A 20,896-nucleotide genomic window follows, 5' to 3' on the forward strand; every position below is an offset into this window, starting at 1 on the left:
GATGGCTTCATTTGCACTCATCCCATGAACTTGTTACGGTCTTATTTCCATTATCACCACCTGCTATTTATATCTTTCTCCATAGTTCTTTAGGGTCATGGAAGGCTATTTTTCTAATTGTCTGTGTCTAGTTGGGATACACCTATACTGTGTTGACATGTGACTGCTAAACTTTGCAGAAATCCCTCCCCCAGCCCCCTTGCATTTGATCTTTTAAAGCCCTGTACAGAGCATTCTGTAGTTTCTCTCTCTGCGGGTTGACTTAGGGGCCGGATACCCATTGCCTCAGTTTCGAGGTGGCTGCCATGACAGAGGAGGTGTAAGTGGGACCTTGTGAGAGAGCTTGTTCTCTGGTATGTGGCCCTGGAAAGATTCCTGCATCTGTTATCGCAAGTGACCCAACCCCAAGACACAGTGTTCCAGAGAGTTATCCAGGTCAGCTCCAGAAGCTCACCCCGTTCTTTTCCCTCCCTCCACCCAGTTGGGAAGGAACTCCTAAGGCATGCAGGGACCGGGTGGGGGTGGGGTGGGGGTATTGTACTAGCCTTTGAACACTGGCAAAAACAATCCATTGTCCCCACGCTAGGCACCAGGTAAAGAAAATATTGACCTTCTAGATGCCACTTCTGAAGACATTGTACTTGGCCGCAATCAAGGAAGTGAAGGAAGACATTGACTGCAGAGCAATGCAGCCTCTCGCAGAGAATTCTGGGATCTGGCCTTTCCCCCATCAAGGGCACAGGTGTATCTATCTATACACAGATGCTCCTGGTCTTCACGCGGTACCTGAGGTTCTATTGTTTCCTGGTCCTGAGATTCTGATCTCAGCATCCTTAGTCTCTGCCCTGCTCTTTCCTGTCCATCGTATGTTGTCTAGCATCCCTGACATTCCAGACGAACCCTCAGCCCGTGTTGCAGGAGTGCCTGTCATTGGATAAAGGGAGGTCTGCTCTCTGGATTTGCTTTAGATAAGGCAGTCCTGGCAACCAGCCGTGATGGCCTCCTATTAGCACATCGGATAGAACAGAGTCTGACTTGCTTCCATTATTGGCTCTCAGAGCTGCTGGGTGATGCCCACAGCATGGTGATAATGATGCCAGTCTCCCCATGTGTTAAATGAAACACTGGTAGGATTTTCTGTAGAAACTGTGGCTGTTGGGAACCTCACTAGGAAATACGGTAGAAGATGTTGGTGACTACTGTGGTTTTTCTGGATGAGCTCTCCAAATGTGTGGCTGCCAAGGGGTTGCTGAGGTCTGACTTGCACACATTCCATGTTTACTGGGATAGATAGACAACAAGGCCCTCCTCCAGAGGCATGCAAAGGCTTCTCTCCTCTGACAAGTGGGAAAGCTACTTCTTAGCCATAAGGGGCCTCGATGCTGCTTGCCTGGCCCCCCTCTTACCAGTCAGAGCCCTGCCAAGCCAAACTGTGTCCATGGTAACCAGACAAGTGTTTTCTGTGTCCTCAGTCACGTTCATGACCACTCGGGTGTTTTGTTCACTTCCTTCCTACTGACTATTGAAAGACTTTCTGCATCTCAGGCTGGTGACACTCAGCAGGTAAAGGCACCTGTCATCAAGCCTGATGACTTGAGTTTGAACCCCTAGACCCACATGATGGAGAGAGTGGATTCCCACATGTGTGTGCACACAAGCACACACACACACATGCACACACACACACTCTCTCTCTCTCTAAATAAATGGATAAATAAATAAAAAATAAAATTACCTATTTTTTAAAGTGAGAAAACAATCAGGAGGACTTCTAGGTACCTAAGTGTTTGAGAATTAAGTATAAGCAGAAACCCATGTCTCCAGTGAGTAAATCATCACACAGCAGTTCGTAGGGCTCATGGAAGCCATATTTCACCCCAAAGCTAAGAGCTCCTAATCTGGACTGATTCTCAGAGCTATTTTGGCTGAATGAAGGCTTGGCCATTGTATCATTCCAATGATAATACCCAGGATATTTCTGATGGGACAAAAGGCCATTTTCCTACTGAAGGGAGGAGGTGGCTAACATTCACTGAGAAGGGATGAATTAGACTGTTTTCCACTGTCGTGGTTGGAATGGGTGGGGTTAGCCCTGACATCTCACCTGGCGCCTGCCTACCCTGTGCTCTGGCAATTCTGCCTGTTTTTGCATTCCTTGATAGCCAGCATTTGGGAACCTTTCTAGGTGGTGGTGGAGTGGGATGGCTTAGGGGGAATGCACTGGGGAATGCCTGCTTCGGGGGGCTTAAGGAGAAGCGGGGAGGCAGGGAATAGCTCCTTGGGGACACAGACAGGCAGGATTAAGGACAAGGAGGCCACAGCCTTCATGGGGTTAGATCTGGCATGACTCTGGACATAGCTGGCATCAGACAATCCGGTAATATAAACCAGAGCAGTACGAAGAAATCGGGCACCTGGGAGATGGTCCTCAGGGGACTCTAAGCAGAAGCCAAAGCTCTGTTGTCATGGCAACAGCCACCCGGTGTGGCAATGTTGGAGGAGTGAGATTGGCAGGCCTTCAGGTCGGAACGTAGACCCAAGTCCAGTTCTGCAGCCAGAGTGGTACAGGGGTGGGGACGGCTTGGGAGACGCCACCCACGACCCACGGGATGGCCCACAGCTGCTCAATCAGTCAGATTGGCTGGGCCACGGGTGGCCTGTGGAGAGCTTGGAAGTTGTACATGGGCCCTGGGGGTGGGCATGGAGGCAGACACTGTGGATATGTTTCCTACCTGTTCCCGTAAACAGATCCTCAGATGACAAAGACACAGGAGACCGTGTGAGATGCCTGCGCAAATGTGATTAAAGACCCTTCATGTAATTGATTTTCAGGTTTTTTTTTTTTTTTTTTTTTTTTTTTTTTTTTTTTTTTTTTTTGGTTTTTTCGAGACAGGGTTTCTCTGTGTAGCTTTGCGCCTTTCCTGGAACTCACTTGGTAGCCCAGGCTGGCCTCGAACTCACAAAGATCCGCCTGCCTCTGCCTCCCGAGTGCTGGGACTAAAGGCGTGCGCCACCACCGCCCGGCTGATTTTCAGGTTTTAAACGTGAGGACTAAAATGTACTTTTTAGGCGAAGTACTCTTGACCATCTCCTCTTTATTCTCAGTCTTAAAAGAAGGGCCCTAAGCACCAGCTGCAGCCGGGCAGTGACCCAAGTCTTTGTCCATTCTCTGAGGACACAGGTCTGGTAGCCCAGCACGGGAGAGTGGGCAGGAGAGGGTGGTTTCTTGTGCCTTTCTTCAAGGCTGACCGTGCCTTCCATGTGATGGGGGACAGGCTGTATGTTGTTATTTGATGCTTTTGATCACCTGGTAAGTTCGGGGAACGGACGAACCTTTTTGAGAGGTTAAGTAATTTCCCAAGGTCACTCGGCTGGCTCCTGGTGCAGCGTTCTGCGTCCCATCCTTCCTCTGCTCTAGAGTGCGGTCAGAGCGTTGGAGCCACGCGGATGTCTGTCTCACAGCTCAGTTTCGAAAGGTGCCAGCGTGCAGAAGCACCTGTAAGATGGGAAAAGCTCAGTTGCTCCTGGTGGAGGTGGGGCGTCTCCTGAAGGCTCCCCTGCACAGAGGGGCCCCTGAGCCGCCTCTGTAGTCGTTAGCTGACGGCTGCTCCTGTTGTTCACATTTGCTAAAAGTAGGAGGGAAGGGAAGGGCAATGTGTGTAGCAGAGAAAACCCAGTAGAGAGGACAGAAATAGCCTGCTCTGGGTATGATTTCTTCATGGTTAGTGTGGAATGTGAGGGGGCCTGTCAGAGTCGGTGGTGAGCCACCTTGGATGGGCTAGACTCCCAAGGGTTCACAGGGGATATATAGGAGCTCCCTGAAATGTTATGTCAAGCGTCATGAATCTGTGCCTCCTGCCCTGGGAAGATAGTCCATGGCTTTCTACTAAAAGATGCCCAAGACCGCCAGATAGCCTGAATCTGCTGTTTGAGAAGTTGAAATTACTATATCCTCCTCCTCTCCTCGCTCATCCCCCTCTCCTCCTCCTCCTAGACAGGATCTTGTGTATCCCAGACTGACCTCCAACTCGTTCTGTCATTAAAGACGACCTTGAACTTCTGATCCTCTTGCTTCCCCTCTCAAGTGTGGGAGTAGGCGTGTTCCACCACAGCCAGGTTCAGCAGTGCTGGGATTGGTGCTAAGCAGGTGCTCTGCGGACTGAGTTACAGCCTCAGTCTGGGTGCATAGTCTTTTCATTTTACCTTAATGCTCCAGCATAGACACAGAAGCCTGTGAAATAAAGCATTTCTGAGGAGGTGCCAGGAAGTAATAGATGGTTGTGACAGAGGGAAATATGGAGTAGACTTATACAATATACAGTAAGAAAGAAAACTCGAGACTGCCTATAGCCACACATTATTCAGTTTTGCAATTTTAATAGCTATTTAGAGAATCATAAAGCTGTTGGGGGAGGGGCAGGGACCTGGTGTCCAATAGAAAGAAATCTATTTGTGGAGACCGTGCTTAGTTGCCTTGTGTCGGGCTGATCAATACCATTTCCTGAAAGAGACCTTTTAGCGGCCATCTCCCTTCATCCCCCTTGAGGAATCTGGGGAAACTGTCAACCTGAGATCAGATGCCCATCAGAGAGTGTCTGCCACCCTGGAGAGCCTGCTTCCAGAGGCTCTGTCGTGTCCACCGGGGCACAGCAGGTGCTCATGGACCCAGAGCAACAGAGATCTCAACAGCATTGCCTGCCCTCTGCCCACCACGTCCAGCTTGCATTCCTGTTTGGAGCAAGATCTGACTCTCATTTGCATAGAGGGGAATGTGTTGGACTCTGTCAACAGCCTCAGCTGCTCTGTCTGGCCTGAAGAAAAGTTGGCCTCTCCTCCAGTCTCATCGTTTCTCAATGGTATCTGAGACGAGTTCTGTTCCATCAGGCCCTGTGGCTCTTTGTGTGAGGGTGTGTGTGGGAATCACATCAGCTCCTTCTGCCTTACAGATGCTCATCAACTTAGGACGGGGTGGCGTCCTAAGGGGCTGCCCAGAAGCTGAAACTGTTCTAACACAAAGAGATACTTAATATACCTAACCCACCAGGCATCCCAGCTTTGCCCAGCCTACCCTGAATATTCAGAGCAGTTAGCCTCCAGCATCGGGAAGTCCTCTGATACAAAGACCATTCTATAGGAACATGTCCAGTGTCTCGTGTAACTAACCGACTACTATTTTGAAAGGGAAATGTGGAGTGAATGCTCCCTATGTTCGTTCACCTTGGAACAGTCGACCAAAGACCAGCACAGCAAGTCCAAATCCTGTAACTCCATGTTCGGTGGCAAAGGACTTAGGTGTCTCTTCCATTCCTGCTCTGTGGAGGGCATTCTCTTCTCTCTCTTGGGCTGGTTAACCCCCTTTCTATAACTTCTTGACCGTTATCCCAAGGATCTGGCATCTCCAACATCTTGGAGTCTCCAAGGCAGTCCAGGCTCCACCTCACATCACCACACAATGGCCTCTCCCATCCTGCCTGCCTCCGGTGCCACACACCTGGCCTCAATGGGTTCTCGTCTGCCACAGAAGATCTTATAGCCCTTCTCCTGTCCTTTCTTGGTTCTACATCCAGAGCCAGTGGACAGAGCTCCCAAGGGAAGCTGGAGACTGTTGGGCTTAGTCCGAATTGGGCAGATGCAGGGTGGGTATCTTGGGAAGCAGAAGATCCATAACCCTGCCTCTCCTGCGGCCCCTTCCCTGGCATTTGCCACACGGTCCTTCAGGGCAGTGAGACTGTGGAGAGTGTCACATTGCAAAGTCCAGTTACCTTTCTTCTTTTCGGGGACACCAGAGGCCAAGCACGGGTTTCTTTAGCCTTATCCTGTAGCTCATTAAAGATGCCTTTGTTCACCAAAAGCCAGGTCACTAGGACTTGGTGGAATGGAAAAACAAACCACAACAAGGCAGCAAGGATTGGTGGTGTGTGTGGGAGGGAGGCAGGGGAGAATTCCAGTGTTTTGTGTGGGTGGGGGAGGGGAGGAGAAGCTCCCTTGGTCACCTTGAGAAACTCAGCTATTTTGAGCACAATGACTGATGTTCACTCCAGTCGCTAATCCGAGACTGCTCACTCTGGGCAGGGATGAGCTGGACCTTGCAGCCCCGGACAGTGCCTTTCAGTACACTGATCACCAGCAGTGAACCATGGGACTGCTTGAAAGAGGCCCAGAGTAGCTCCATGTAAGCTTGATGTCTTGATTTTGAGGTGGGGAAGGGATGGAGGCTGTAGGTAGTAATTTCCCCGGATGTCCTGAATAGAGAAAGATGGAGAGAGAGCGGCCTCCATGTTCTCTCCACCATGTCCCATCAGAGAGAGTACCTGTCATGCTGGGGAGCCTGCTTCTTCTTGGGGTGGTTCTGACACTTTGGGGAAGGGACTCTGCACACGCTTGCTCATTCCTTGGAGCCAGCCGCTGCTGCCAACAGGAAGCATGTGTCTGTTGAATGTGGCTGGCAGGCTACTCCAGTTTCCATGGTTACTGTGTAGGGCAGGTCAGTTAGTAGGGCTACTCAAGGGAAGCCTGCCATTGAGGGCAGTTCTTTTGTGTGTTTTCTGGGAGGGTGGGGTGGGGTGGGGGTGTCCCTTTGCCAGGTGAACCCTCCATTTTGGATGGGGTAGAGACAGTGTTTGATCTGAGGAATGGGGATTTCCTACAAAAGTCCACATGACTGCCTGGCTTGGCCTTATTACCTCCCAGGTGTTTCCCTCTTAGGTAGCCTGAAGGGGTATTTCAAAGCACCCCAGTACCCGTCTCAGAGTTCTGCCCACTGGCCCCTTCCTTCTACTGGGATTCTATTAGAGGCTTCCTTCCCATCCACAGAAAGGCATGGTATTTAGAACACTCTAAATCTGAATTGGCTTTAAATCTCATTTACCAAGATGACAGTGAGAACCACTTCCCCAGGTCTCAACATTTCATGTGGCTACACGAATGACAGGTTTAATTACACAGCATTATCGAATCTTCCATTTGGGCTCCATACGATCGGTTAACTGGTCTCTGCAGTCCAAAACTGGAGCCTCTGGTCCTTTGTTCTCTGCAAATGACACACCATTCTGGGCCCCCGGTTTCTTTGCAACTAGAATAGAAGAATCATTGTAAAGAGTGTGGGGGAATTGATCAGTGTGGAGAGGAGACATTTAAAAGCCTAACGAGGCAGTAAAGGGCGCTTTGGGATCGCATGCAATTATCATCTTTAGGTGCAAGAATACACTATTCTAGTGTCTCTTTGGCCATTTTAGAAGAAAATTAAGACTTGAGTGCTGCTTCAGAAATGTGTGTGTGTGTGTGTGTGTGTGTGTGTGTGTGTGTCCCTGTGTGTATGTGAGTGTGTGTGTCACTGTATGTGTGTGTGCGTGTATCACTGCGTGTGCGTGTGGGTGCACTCACGTGTAACAAAAGCAAAACGTGTTCAGGAAACTGTTACCCAATAGGATTAGCCCATTCTTAAATCCTGATGGAACAGTCGTTGGCCATTTCTTAAATAGGGAAATCCCCTGGTGACAGAACAGCGACTCTGTAGTGACCCGAAGTCATTGTTCTGTTTTTACCTGACTCTGGAGCACTGGACTTCATAATTCTATGTGCTTTAGGTCTACATTGTTTGCACATTTGCTTCCAAGAATGCATGTCCAGGGCTGGCAAGATGGTTCAGTAAAGGTACTTGCCATGCAAGCCTAGTGTCATGGGTTCAAGCCCCAGCACTCACTTAAAGCTGGGAGAAGAGCAGACTTCACCTCTGAGCTGTGTACACGCACCATTGCATGAACATGCTACCCCCACTCCCAACATCATAGACACACCACAGCACATGTTTTTGAAGAATACATTCTCTTTTGCCGGAGATGGGGGCTGGAATTCAGAGGCTCTTTGCTGACTAATCTTATGGGGTTTCTGTGCAGGAGTGAGGATGTGCCTTTTCCTGAGCCCAGGAAACGTGTTTCCAGCCCCTTGGAGAGGTTTTTAGTGTGAGGGAGCTTGCCATTTCCTGCCAAGGGAATAACGGTGAAGACTGGTCCCCTTCTGTGGTGGCTCTTACCCTGGCTGATGAGTCAGCTCTGTAAAGCTTCTCTGGAGACTTACCATTTGAGCCCGTCCTACAGAAATGATAGCAAATAGAAAAATGCTTCCTCCCGGGTGCAAGAGAGGAACCCTGAAGGACAATGTTGACCCACCAGCTGGACGAACTCTGGGCTCAGCCATCTCAGAAGCCGGTTCGAGGCTTGCCTAACCATTTGACCTTTCAAGGCCTGGGAGCTCTCAGGATAGCCAAGCCAGTCTCTAGCAGAGCCAGTGTGAGGAGGCCGTTCGTGCCAGAGACGGGAAGCCGGCTTCCCCGGCTCTCCCTAAGCCTGGAGAGCCTTCCCATCCCTGCGCCCATGCTGGACATGTCCTCGGCAGAGCCTCAACCTCTTCTGGAGGCTACGAGGCCTGTGGCTCCCCATTCTCCCTGATTAAATATAGAAGCCGCTCACTGGGCACTGGACAAACAATTCCCTATTTTTATAGGCAGTTCTGACCTAGGCCAAAGGCCAAAGCCTCTGAGGATTTGCCGCTAATCCCGCTGGATATTTCTCATAGCTCGCTCATGCCTCATCCGGTGTTGTTCCTTGCCGGAATGAATAGGTTCTGTTTCTCCCTCGTTACGAGTTTCTGCCTGGGTGAAGTTTTAGGAAGCTTCGGGACACGTTCCCCTTTTGAAAGGGGTTGGAGCCACTGAAAGCGAATTCATGGGATGGCGGGAGAAGAGGAGCTGTGGGCCGAAACCTGGGTTTGATTTTCAAACAAAACAAACGTAAAACCTAGCAGAAGAGCTGAGCATCCGCTGTAACTGGGAATCTGCTGCTGTCCCCTCAAGGGGTCTGAGGCTCTTGCTAGGCCTCTTTCCGTAGAGTCTTCTAGAAAGACCCTCCTTAGCGGTGGTGAATGCATGGCTTGTGTGCTGAAAGGTTAGGCAGGGAGGGCAATTAAGTGAAGATGGGCAATTAAAGTGAAGGACTTAAAGGGAAGGGGGGGGGTGGGGAGGAGGAGAGCAAACAGCTGGCTCAGGAGGGAGTACTCAGTCCCCATCCTCCGCACTCAGTCCTGCGGCTGCACAGCCAGGTGGGAAGGGCATGGGCCCTTCCGGGTGTTTGCCGACAGACTTGCTAATTAAACACCAAAAGGCAATAGTGCTTTGCTAATAATGATGACTGCCCCAGTGTTATCAGCTGCAAACCGGCTGCCAGGAGCATCCTAATTAAAAATAAACAGCCCTGGAGGTGGGCATGGAGACCGGGATCCTGCCTGATTTCTTAGAGCTTCTAAGATTCCTCTCAGCGAAAGCCACAACCTGATCACTTGCGGGCCACCTTTCCTGAAAGGAACCTCTGTCTCGCACTAGGATGGTGTGATGTGTACAACTTTGTCCTGCTTCTAAAAAAGCCCTAAGTGCTGGGGTGAGGAGCAAACAAAGCCACTAGGAGCAGATTGCTGTGGTGTGCTCCAGCCCTGGGAAGGGAAGGCTGCCCGGAGGGGGGGCGGGCGGGTATAACGATTTCTGCCTGGCCTCTGAATTAGGGGACAGCTAAAAGCTCAAGCACAAGCCCTCTCAGAAGAGGGGTTAGAATTTCATCAAGTCTGGTCACATGAGAATTTCTGGCACCGTGTGCATGGCAGGCTGGACACAAGCCGGCCAGAATTGAGCGAGTGGATCGTATTGGCTTCTGCCGAGGGGAAAAGTCACAGACTGGCCTGGGAGAAGGAGCCGACTCACTCCCTGGGCTGCTGGCTGTGGACAGGAGCCGCAGAGCGAGACTGGGGATCCACCATCCGATGCGCCCTTCCGTTGAACTTGAATGAAGGTGCGTGGTGTCTGGGACCGAAGACAAGATGCCTAAAGAATGCAACGCTTTCCACGCCCTGTCTGCAGCCCTGTGCTGCTTCTACCACCGCAAGTCTTTCCTTGGAGTCAAGGTAGGTGTGGCCTGGGGGTGTGCGCATCTCTAAATCCTGGGGCCCCAAGACACGAGGTTTCCAGAGGGCACTAGAGGAAGTTTGCATTTTGCAGAATCCATTCGGTCCGGTGGATCTTCCTGAGGTCCTGGCTGTTTCCCCACCAAGAAAGTCAAAAGGGTTGTAGAGAATGGGGGCTCCCCGTCGGTGTTTGGGACAAAACTCTGTTGTTCGTGACACTTTCAGGCTCCCTGGGTTGAAATTGTATGCCAAAGTAACCAAATATGACAAAGCTGTTTTTTTTTCCCCCCCTCGTTCTCTTTGTCTCTTTTCCTGTGTTCAGAATGAGTGTGAGGCGGCTGACTCCCCTTGCTCTGATTAACCTCATGGTCCATTATACGCCCACAATGTATATAATGGACAGAAACCACAAATTATCTTCTTTCCAGTTGCAGCCAGCTCCCAAAACATTTCAGGGTGCAGAAATGTGTTCCCCTTTACCACTTGCATTTGAACCTTTGTGACAAGACACCCGTGCCAGCGGCCTTTTGCATAACATGTCAATAACTACGTGGGTGTCTTGACCAATTTAAACCGAGGTCTGTGTTCTGTGTCGCCTGCCCGTGATGGACTAAGGATTAATATAAACACAGGCTTTCACCCATCGTGAGACTTGTCAGCCGTGAGAAGACTCCCACCAGCCCCAGAATAACTGCAGACCTCAACTATTCCTGGGAAATCGGAGGCTGAAAGCTCTCAAGGAATCCTTCCCACCCCGAAGCACAGCTGCGCCTCCCAAGGGGCCTGAGCAGCCACAGAGGGGCTGGAGCAATTCTGTCCCTTCCTTGCCACACAAAAACTAAACCTTGGGAAAGTGGCCTGATTGCTACAGGGAGAAAGACCCAGATGTATAAAAGCACATGGTGGGTAAGAAGAGGAGAGGCATCCTCCGCTTCTGCTGGTTGGAGTGTTCGGAGTTTCCCTCAGCTACTCTGCACGTGCATTCTGTGCCTCTCTGTCAAGAACTGTTGAGGAGAGCACTGGTCCCTCCCTGACTTACTACAGAGCTCCTGTGTTATCCCAGAGCCCAGCAGGGTGCTGTGGTTTTAGACCTAAATATGGATTGTTCTGGAATGGGGTAGATGATGTCATGCCATCAGCAATATTTTTGAGTTGTCAAAGATAGACTGGGAGGTCCCCAAGGGACTCGTGCACTTCAGGGATTGGCGGTATGTTCTCCCTCGAATAGAAGCCCATCCGTGAGCCAATGGCTGCTAATTCAGATGAGCTCAGCATTTGGTATATGAGGAATGAACTCATAAATGTCTGGGTCTCAGTGGTGAGCTGTTGGGATGTCCCCAAAGTCTACACAGAAGGGGCTACGTAGTGGGTTAACTTGGATCATCTGTCCTGTTGATTCTCTCTTGACCTCCCCACCATGATCAGTCCTGGGGGGTGCCTCTCGGTAGAAATGGCTTCCTTTCTGCCCGGGTTTCCATCCCACCCAGTTATGTTGACACTTTTATAACATGAAGAAGGGCACTGACCACTCACACGGCAGTCACTGCAGCTCCCTGCTGGACCCTCCAGATGAGCTTCCCTGTTTTGTTTTGCTTAGCTCGTTACCTGGGAGGGAAATCTGCTTGTACTTACTTCTTCATGGTGCCAGTGTTGCCCCAACGATAACAGAGAATCATTTTATTGACTCCCACTTTAATTAGGGGGTTCAGGTCATGCTGCTCATAATTAGTTTCTGTTGCAATTAGAATTTCAAAATTAAATTGGGATTGATTGCCTGATAACAAGGCGGAAACGCTGCTCCGGTTTGACCATGTATGCTACTTCCCTTGGCGTGAATGTCTCCTACCCAAAATAACACTGCGGTAGCCATGGTAACTTTCCATTTGGTCTAATCCATATCATCTCAGGAGAAAGCAGGGTGTTATTAATAGTGTTGGTTGTATGGGAAGAAAACTAAAAATATGAAAGTTCCTTGGTTGCATAGGAGACCAGTCACACAATTGCACTCTGGGAATAAGATCTTATTTGCAGAGGTCTTACAGAATTTAGCATGTAGTTAGGAGCCTCACGGACTTGTATACAAAGACCCTGAGAAGGAATGGGGCGGGAGGCCAAAGCAGAGAGAATGATCGGTGTTGAACATATATTGCTGGCCCTCATCAAGAGGAGAAAGATGTTCCAGCCAGGCTGAGTATCACAATTCTCACATCCCAAAGTGGTTCACGGTTGGCACCCATTTCCGAAAAGGCAATCTTCAGTCTGCACAAAAAAGAAAGTCTTTTGCTTAAGCCCATCCAGTGGGAAGAAGGTGGTAACAAAGAGATTCCAGATCCATGATACCAACAAGGCACCCTCAAATTCACAAGTCCTTGAATGTTGAACATAACCCTGTCCATGTGCAAACATCTTGTAAGTGAGTGAGCCTGGGAATAGAGGTAAAGTAATAAAGGACAATTGAGGTGTAATTCCTGACTTCAAAGGACTTGCCACAAGAATGCTAGACCATGGCATCATTTGGATCCTTCCAGCAGGCTTTCCAATGGCTTCATTTTCCATGGGTTGTTTCCTCAGAATAAGTTCTGTGAACTGGGCAGGGTAATATTTTACTTTTTCCATAGAGGAGAGGTTGAGCCTCAGAAACAGCCTGTCCACAATCAATCTGTGGGGCACCAGGAAGGGGAGCCAGATGTTCCCGCCTTGAACCTAGCAGTCTTTCTGCAATGCCATATTAGGATACGTGAAGTCTGAACCAAGATGCTGTCGTGTATATTAATACTTCATTTTGCGTTGCAGTTGGGTAAGGGCAGTATGAGCCCTTTGTTTTAGAAAATATTTCAAGGAGGATATTGCATGTGTGCATGCATGTGTTTAGAGGAGATCCTTCTTAAAAACTTTATTTTTAGTGACTCGGGATTTAGAAGGATAAAGAGGAGGATGGGTTGGAGGAGACACTCCAGTCTGGGTGAGCCGCAGGCTCCATGGCTCCAAGGGGTAAATGGCGTGAGCAGAAGCTCTGAGGCCAGGCCTCGTCAGAGCAGAAAGCTCACACCCAGAAAGACCCAGTTCATCACATGGCAGGGAAAAGCAGTGAGAGTTAAGAAACTCCAGCCCTGCCGGCCAGGAGTTCCCTAACAGGAGGGGCAGATTTCATCCCACTTACATCCGTAGTTTAGGAAACAGTGGTCGATCATCATGCCTTTGCAAGCTGCTTTGGTCCTGAGGGGTTAGGACCCAGTCTCTACCCAGAGGAAGGTCTGGGTCCATTTGGAGCGATCTGCTGCTGTACTGGACAGGTGTGAACTAACAGGCAGAAAGGAAGCCTCGTTTGTCAGAGACTTGGTACAAGGCACCTTGGCTCCCCAGCAGAGGGGGCCTGGGGTAGTCTGTGCTGGAGCATGGCGCAGCAGTGGAGGACCCTTGGGGGAGACAGGTCTCCTCTTCTAAGCCTACAAGAGTTAGTAGAGGGTATCTTGGGAGAGGAAATGGCATTCTGGGTTGAGGAAGAAGTATCTACGAAAGTCACGTGACGGCTGGATGTGGGCAGTGGGGCAGCCAGTGGCAGAGAGCACACTGTGTCCTTTGAGGAGCTGAAGAAGGACTTTGGTTAAGAGAGCATGGAAGACTTCATTTTAGAGGCTAGCAATGGGATCCCTTTCCTTCTGGCTCCTTTGTCTCTGATGACTGATATTTTTGCTTGTGGGAGGGACACACACACACACACACACACACACACACACACACACACACACGTGGACAGACAGACAGAGACAGAGAGAGACAGCACTAGCTTTGAAACTCATCACTGTATTAGCATCTGGGCATAAGGAAGAGCAGTGTGATTGCGCTGGAGAAATCTAAAAGACAGAAACTACCATGCAAGTGTTGAAATGCTTCTTACCCCAAACAGTGTAGACAGAAAGGTGGGGTATAGAGACTACATGGGTAAGTGGACCAGAAAGGCTTGGTTAAGAACAGACTAATTAGTCCAGTCCAGTGGGCTTGTCCGTGAGCTGCCATAGCTGGGTGGAGTTGCCAGTGTAGACTTTCCCACACTGGGACCGAGCCGTCTTTGCCGTCACTAAGTGCTGCCGTGTAGTGAAAAGATCCTGAACTGTGCGAGGATGTTTCATTTGGGTTGACGTTCTCTTGTCTTCCCCTGGGGAGGGGGAGACTTGGAGTCTACGGAATCCACATTTCAGCCCAGGATATCACACTGGCCATCCATGGAGTGTCGGGTCCCTGGCACTTGGTTTCCTCCTGAGAAGACTGGGGTGGAGTGACCCCCCCCCCCCCCCGTGGCTGACCCCTTGGTCTACGTTCCCTGGGTAGCCTGAGTAGGGGTGACACGTTCTGGCAATACAGTGACCTCATTGCCTTTGTACTGGTGCAGACGCTTGTCCGCACGACTGCAAAAGGTGGAAAAAGCTGTGATAAAGAGTCTTTCCAAGTGACTCAGCCTCTCCTCCTGGTGGGTGCTAGTTGCTCATGTCTGCCTCCAGGCCTCACACTAAAAAGCCCAGCACAGCTTCTCTGTAAGAAGAGCCCATCGAGTACATGCCATTGGCATCTGGGAGCTGTGGGGATCTGGCTTCAGGGTCAGGACATGGGTCCCAGTGTTTCCCAGCCAACCTCAGAGCTTAGATCCCAGCTGAGGACTTTTTTCCATCGGAGAAACCAGAGGGGAATCGGGGACAGGGCTAGGACCCTGGGGAAATCTGTCTGGGGACTCAGCACCTGCTGAACCACAAAGTTGGACTGAGCTAATCACTGTGATGACTCTGGAGAGGTTGAAGATGTGTGTGTGTGTGTGTGTGTGTGTGTGTGTGTGTACACGTGCGCGCACGCACAGAGAAAGAACATCCTAGAACTTTCAGCAGGCGTGGGGAAGATTAAGGTTAGAACGGTGGAGAGGCCTCTCTGCTGTGGCCAGGGTAGGAGGTCACCAGGACACAGCAGGGCCCCAGGCCCTGCTGCTAGGGCTAAAGCCATTGCTGAGGATGGCCCAGTGCATGTTGGCTGACAAGTCATTTGGATGTTCTGGCTAGAGAGGAAAGAAGTGTGTCATGGGGTTGGATGCCACAGTGGCAACTCTGTCGTCAAATGTCGTAGCCTCAGGAGCTGCTGTCCCTCTCTGGCTCTGCTCACGAGAATGTGCCGACCTACGGTCTAGCTCCTGAAACCTATAATCAGTGTGTTAATTTCTGTGGCTGAGAGCTTTCCCTGGTTTCTACTGTAGATGTATGTATACTCTTACAAAGATGGTTCCATGTAAAGGAATGACACCCCCCCCCCCAAATCCGGGCTTCTCCCTGAGGGACTGGAGGAGCCGTTAGGCTCAGCTGCACCTCCCAGCTCCACCCTCTCCACGGCATGCAGACCCAGAGTGTACTAGGGGAGCAGGAGTGGTTCCCACCTAGAAGAGCCCCCCTCCATGGCTGCCGGGGCATGGCCCCACAGCCGGTTCTCTCCATACCTCTGACAGTTATGAAGAAAGGAAGAAGGAAGACAGCCCAACACAGCTTATGGTGACATCCTAGAGGCTTTTAGTGCCAGCCCTGGCCAGAGGACTTCCTAGAAGAGGTAACAGTAGGGCACCGTGTGTGTGAGGCAGAAAAAAAAAAATCAGTCTAGGACTTTGAGTGAAAGGGAGATCAGATGGGGGAGGGTGGAGAAAAGTGGGGGGGGGGTAGAGCACACAGGCTTACGTGCTGGGAAGAAGGAGGACACCCCCCACTGCGGGGATGATGGTTGTCCTGAGTGGAGGCTGAGTGTGTGGGACATAGACAGCGTCTCTCCCAGCGCAGGCCCCTCCAGCCTCTGCCCGTTCTGTGTCCTTGCTCAGCTCATGCCCATGTTCCTGCTGTCCTAGACAGACACCGCTGTGTGGTTTCTTTCTCGGGAGTAGCAGCCAGGGCCACCCAGCAGGGTCTCTTCTGCCTGCCCCCTCCACCACACCGTTCCCTCAACTCCAGCTCTCTTCCACGTCCTCACTTCATTCCTGCAGCTCGTGAGGACGAAGTCCCCTGTGCTGACCTAGGCCTGTCCGTCACCCATGCTCCTTAGAAGCCCCCTGTCCTTGGTCCCTCCTCTCGGCCCTCTTGGTGGAACACTTTTGCATTTCCTCCAATTTTCTCTCTTAGCTTGGAAACATTCTCTGGTCTCCCTGATTCCAAAAGCCATCCCTGTTTCCTCTCGTGTCCTGCTCAGCCCCCTTTCCCAGTGACGTGCACACGATCAAATCCAGTGGGTGCTGTCTAACCGATCGATTGGAACTCCCTGCTGCGCCTGACATTGACAGTTACGTTTTCCAGGAACTGCTCTTCCAACCTCCAAGAGACCGCACCTTCCTTGATCTCCTGGGTCTTTCTTAGCCGGGCGCACACTGTCCACTTGGGTTTTTTTCTAGGATGCCTCTTCAAAACCAGTATCCCCAGCTTTCTTCTCCTGCTGGATTCTGTCTCTGAGGTGGGAGCTGAGCTAGGCTCTTCTAATCCATGGAGGGTCCCATGGTGTGCGTCTAGTCAGCCTGTCTCCACAGTGCCCCACAGCCCGATGAACAACCCCCTTCAGATACCACGCCAGCACCCCGGACTCTACACCTTCTTCCGAAAGCCTGTTGTGTTTCTATATTGGCTGTTGGTGACTCATGCATCCTTTTGGGACACTTATACGTCTTCCCTTATTCACTTTCCTCATGTAATCAATCACCAAGGCTTCACAGTAGCACCTAAACATAGCTCTCCTTGGTTTCTCCCCGTCTGTTTCCTCCACCACTGTGTTAATTCAGGCCTCATTATCTCTTGCCAGATTTCCTCGCGAACTTCCCGACTGGTCTCCTAAGCCTTCACAGAACGTTGTCATTTCCAGAGGGGGCGGTGTGTTCCCAAATTTGAACAAATCTAAGTGCTAGATTCTACAGGGTCCCATCTTACTTGACTCAAAAATCTCTGCAGCTTCAACATATTCCTCGTTCTGGTCAGGTGGGAATTCTCGCTGTCAGATGCACACATCCCACTCCAGACTGTGAGGAGGTCTATTCCCAGGCTGTATGAGCTGGTGTAAATGGACACCTAGAAATAAGGAAAGGAGAAATTCTGGATCCATTTCTCTGGGACATTGAGTCCAGAATATCTGACCTTTCATCTTGGGACATACTAGCCTCATGAACTTTGAGATGCTTCCAGCAGCCCTCGGGGGCCCCTAAGTGTTCTTCTGTACAGGCTAAGCATTTCCAGTTGTATTCTCTATAGATACTCTGGATGACTTTCATTCTTGGTGTCAGGCAGCCCTCATTTCATTAAGTCTGATCAAACCATGAAACACGAGGCACCAATCCTGCCTCCTCTTGTGATGTACAAAGACTCTCATTAGCTATTAGCTCCCAGGCACATTGTGCAGCCCTGTGTGATCTTAGTTGCAATGTGTTGAGTGTCTTGTCCAAGTGAAAATCCCAGTTCTCTGTTTCTTTTCACAGAACTGAGTGTGGTGTTATGTCTTTAAAATAGCTCAGTAAACAAGATTGGTGGGTGTCACGTGGCACGATCTCCTCTGGGAAACATACCTTTGAAGCGATCAGTGAGTTATGTATTGGAAGTAGTGAAGTTGCTTCTGAGCCTAAATCCATCTTGTGACGAGTAGTTTGGTTCTACTGAAAGCCTACCATGGACTCAGTACTGACATGTTATGCTCTACCCCAGATCGGAGTTCTAAGACATGGTTAGTCATGGTTCTATTTTGGAGAGACAATTTGAAAGTCGTTTATTTCATATCCCACACTAGAAGACTATCTTTCCCTTTTCCTCTCTCTGTGTTGGCACATCTCAGCTTTGCTTCTAATTACATCTCCCAGTGCCTTTCAACTGTGATACATTTCATTGATTCATCAAAACTCCATCCATTCAAGATGAATTAAGAAAAAGGTGGTGTTAGAATTAAGTTGATTTTGATTTTCTGACATTCCTTATTGAAGGGCAAATAGGACATCTATTTTGGTTAAAAGCTATGTTGCAACTCATTTATAATTTACAGTAAGATGTTAAATCAATGAGGTTAAATTACCAGTGATCAAAAATTCCGGCTCAGATCTTATACTGTGAATTCTGGTCATCTGGTCTTCAAACCCTCTTGCCATGGCCCACCACAACCCCGCAGTCTGTTTTCGTTCTCTGTAGACCTTTACTAAACACTGCTGCTTCTGAATGCAAATCAACTGAACAGTGATTGATGTCTCACTTATGCTGTCTTTCAGCACACATGTCAACCCCGTATGAGAGAAAAGTATTATGGGAGTCTCTTGAGGACATAGTGAAAGGGACCAAACTGATTCAGAGGAGTTTTGTAGGCCAAGCTAGTACTCAGCTTTTATTTCAAGCCCATCATGTCATCAGCCCATTAAACGATTAAGTGTAACCAAATGACCTTTGACCATCAACGTGGCTGGCACTCTGGATTTCTCCATGGGAATCAGAACGCAGGGCTGCCTCACGGAGTGATTCAGGCGTCGACTCCACTTGAGGCTGCTCCTGAAACCAGCGTCTAAATTTGATGTCGATGGAAGGTCCCCTCCCTGGCTGGAGCAGAGCAGTGTGTTAACGAACGGCCTATTGAAAATCTCTTAGTTTATCGGTTCACAGACACCACCACCTTGGAGCTGAGCTCTGCGTGGCCCAGGGTAAAGAACACTTTGTCAAAAGTAAGCCACACATGGGCATGCCTTTAGGGGCCAAGGTGGAAGGAAACCTTAGAGCAGATGAATTGTGAGCAGCTTCTCCAGTGCCTAGAAGAAACAAGCCGTGTTTGTCTCCTTTGGGTCTGCTGCATTTTCTAAAGCTTAGCTGCCCCAGTCTTCAGTCTGAGATCAGTCTCCTTCAGTTTGGAGAGAAAAAAAAAAAAAAGGCTGTTCAGTCCCTTGATGTTTCATCAAAATAAAACTGAGCAGAGAAAGCAATAGCTTCCTGATCCTGCAGGGTGGGAATGCATAGAGGAGACCTTGCCCAGAGGATGAGTGCGGAGGAAAGGCAGAGGCAGGTCTAGCATCAAAGGGAGCCATGGGCTCCCATCAGAGTGACTCTAATGTAATTAGTTTGGATGTGGGATTAAGTTCCTGCTTGCAGGGTGCGCTACTTCAAAACGCCAATCCACAAAAATTGCAATTAAATTAGTCTCTTTAGTCCGCACGCACACGGGAGCAGGAGAATTTTAATGAGTGTTTCTCGGAACCTTGACAAGCAGAGAGCTCTGTAGAGGGCCTCCTCTTGGTTCCATTCATGGTGTCTGAGCCTCTTTGATAAGGGTTTGATAAGTTTGGGTAATGAATAATCTCTTGGACTTGGGCTCTCTGGGGGTTCTGATGGTTTTCCTGTCTGCAAGAGCATCTGATGGGCCTTGTAATCACCGTTCGTCTGCCAAAGGGAAAACCACGTACAGCATCTTCATTTAGCTGAAAATTGCAAATCAGTTTTTAATGGTACTGGAGTGGGAATCTGCTCTGCGGGGTGATAAATTGCATAGGTTGAATTACAAAATGGGGAAATGGTGAGAGCCCGTCTGCAGAATCTGTTCAAGATGATGAAATTCTTCAAGGATTCGGAGGAGCAAGTAATGTCATCCAGGTGCTTAAACATTAGCAGCATATTAGTGAAAACAGGTCTCGAAAACTTGCTGAGGTTTTTAGAATCTCTTCCCTATTGATCCCTTTCTCAGAAGAAGCCAAAAACATCCACTGGTCTTATGAAACAGAGACTCTGGAGGCCTCTGAAGCACCACTGGCCAGTTTTCAAATACCTTGCCTCCTCAAAGAGACAGTAGCCACTTCCAGGCATGGTGTCCTTCTATTATGCCATTTGTGCCTTTCTGGAATCCAGGCAGGGCGAGGGCAGAACCAGCAGGCACACTCTGGGGCCTGGGTTTAGGTAAAGGCAGTTGGGCCAAAGACTGTCAAACTGATTTGAAGTGACCTCCTGTTGGTTTCTGCAGACTCAGAGCCAGCAGGGTGATGTGCATGCGTTAGGAATTACAGAGCTCTCGAGGGAGGATTGGGAAGAAAGGCTCAAAAGCAGGGGGCCTAGGTAAGGCCAGAGGTGCTCATCACCCAGTGTTCAGCACCCAGAGGGTGACAGCGCCACAGTCTCATGCTCATAGGGTGCCCTCAGTGACTTACATACAATAGGGCACCCTTTCCTTAGGACCCTTCATTGCCATCAGCCTGGCATTGGCTGCAATCAGTAGACAAGTCAACCCTGGTCCCATGACCGGCACATGCTTCAGCACAACGTTACTGGACTGCCCACATCTGGAACCACTGCCCAAGCCACCATGTGTTCTGGAGGCTTTCTGTGCTAAATTGGAATGTACATTTTGAATTTTTTTTTTTCTCTTTGGATTTTTCTTTCCAGAGTTAGTTGTTGATTTAAGTAAAACCTTTGGCATTTTGATCACCATTGTGAACGTAAGAAACTTCTCTTAGCCTGTAGAGGGGTATGCACACCTAGTTTAAAAGTGGGGACGGGGAATTCATAGCTTCTATGATTTATCTTTGGGTTTTTATTTCTTAAGGGGGGTGAGGTAGGTATGCACATGCCGTGGTACACATGTGGAGGTTAGAGAACAGCTTGGGGGTATGAGTTCTCCCCTTCTGCCACTTGCTCCAGGGGTCAAACTCAAGTCATCAGGGTCAGTGATAAACTTTCCCCTCGGAGCCTTGCTGGAGCTCTCCCTTGCTGAGATACAATCAAGTATTTTTAGGTAAGCCACAAAGGCAGCTGGTGACCACAGGAGGTGAAACAAAACTGATACACTGTCGCGAATATACACCATCACAGGAGCTGTCTCATTCTTTCTGTTCAACTTCAGATTGGTACATCCAGGAGCTTGAACTAAAAGTTGCTGGTCCTGAAATCTATAGAGAACTAGATCTCTTTGGGCTGTGGGTAGAGTTAAGGGTTATGGA

At 49.6% G+C, this 20,896-nt stretch overlaps 1 protein-coding gene across 2 annotated transcripts in view; it reads left to right on the forward strand.

Annotated features, from left to right (window-relative positions):
• Positions 1 to 20,896, forward strand: part of Bcar3 (BCAR3 adaptor protein, NSP family member) — a 113,040-nt gene that overhangs the window by 55,228 nt on the left and 36,916 nt on the right. The window contains exon 1 of one of the 2 annotated variants that reach the window (XM_016010105.3): positions 7,916 to 9,948. The exons of the other annotated variant lie outside the window; for it this stretch is intronic. Coding sequence (XP_015865591.1) covers positions 9,865 to 9,948 — 84 coding nt within the window. The 5' untranslated portion in view covers positions 7,916 to 9,864. Of the gene's footprint in view, positions 1 to 7,915; positions 9,949 to 20,896 lie in introns of those variants that run through there. 2 annotated transcript variants of the gene reach the window in all.

Source organism: Peromyscus maniculatus, chromosome 6 (genome assembly GCF_049852395.1).
Source record: "Peromyscus maniculatus bairdii isolate BWxNUB_F1_BW_parent chromosome 6, HU_Pman_BW_mat_3.1, whole genome shotgun sequence".
In the NCBI taxonomy this organism is placed as follows: domain Eukaryota; kingdom Metazoa; phylum Chordata; class Mammalia; order Rodentia; family Cricetidae; genus Peromyscus; species Peromyscus maniculatus.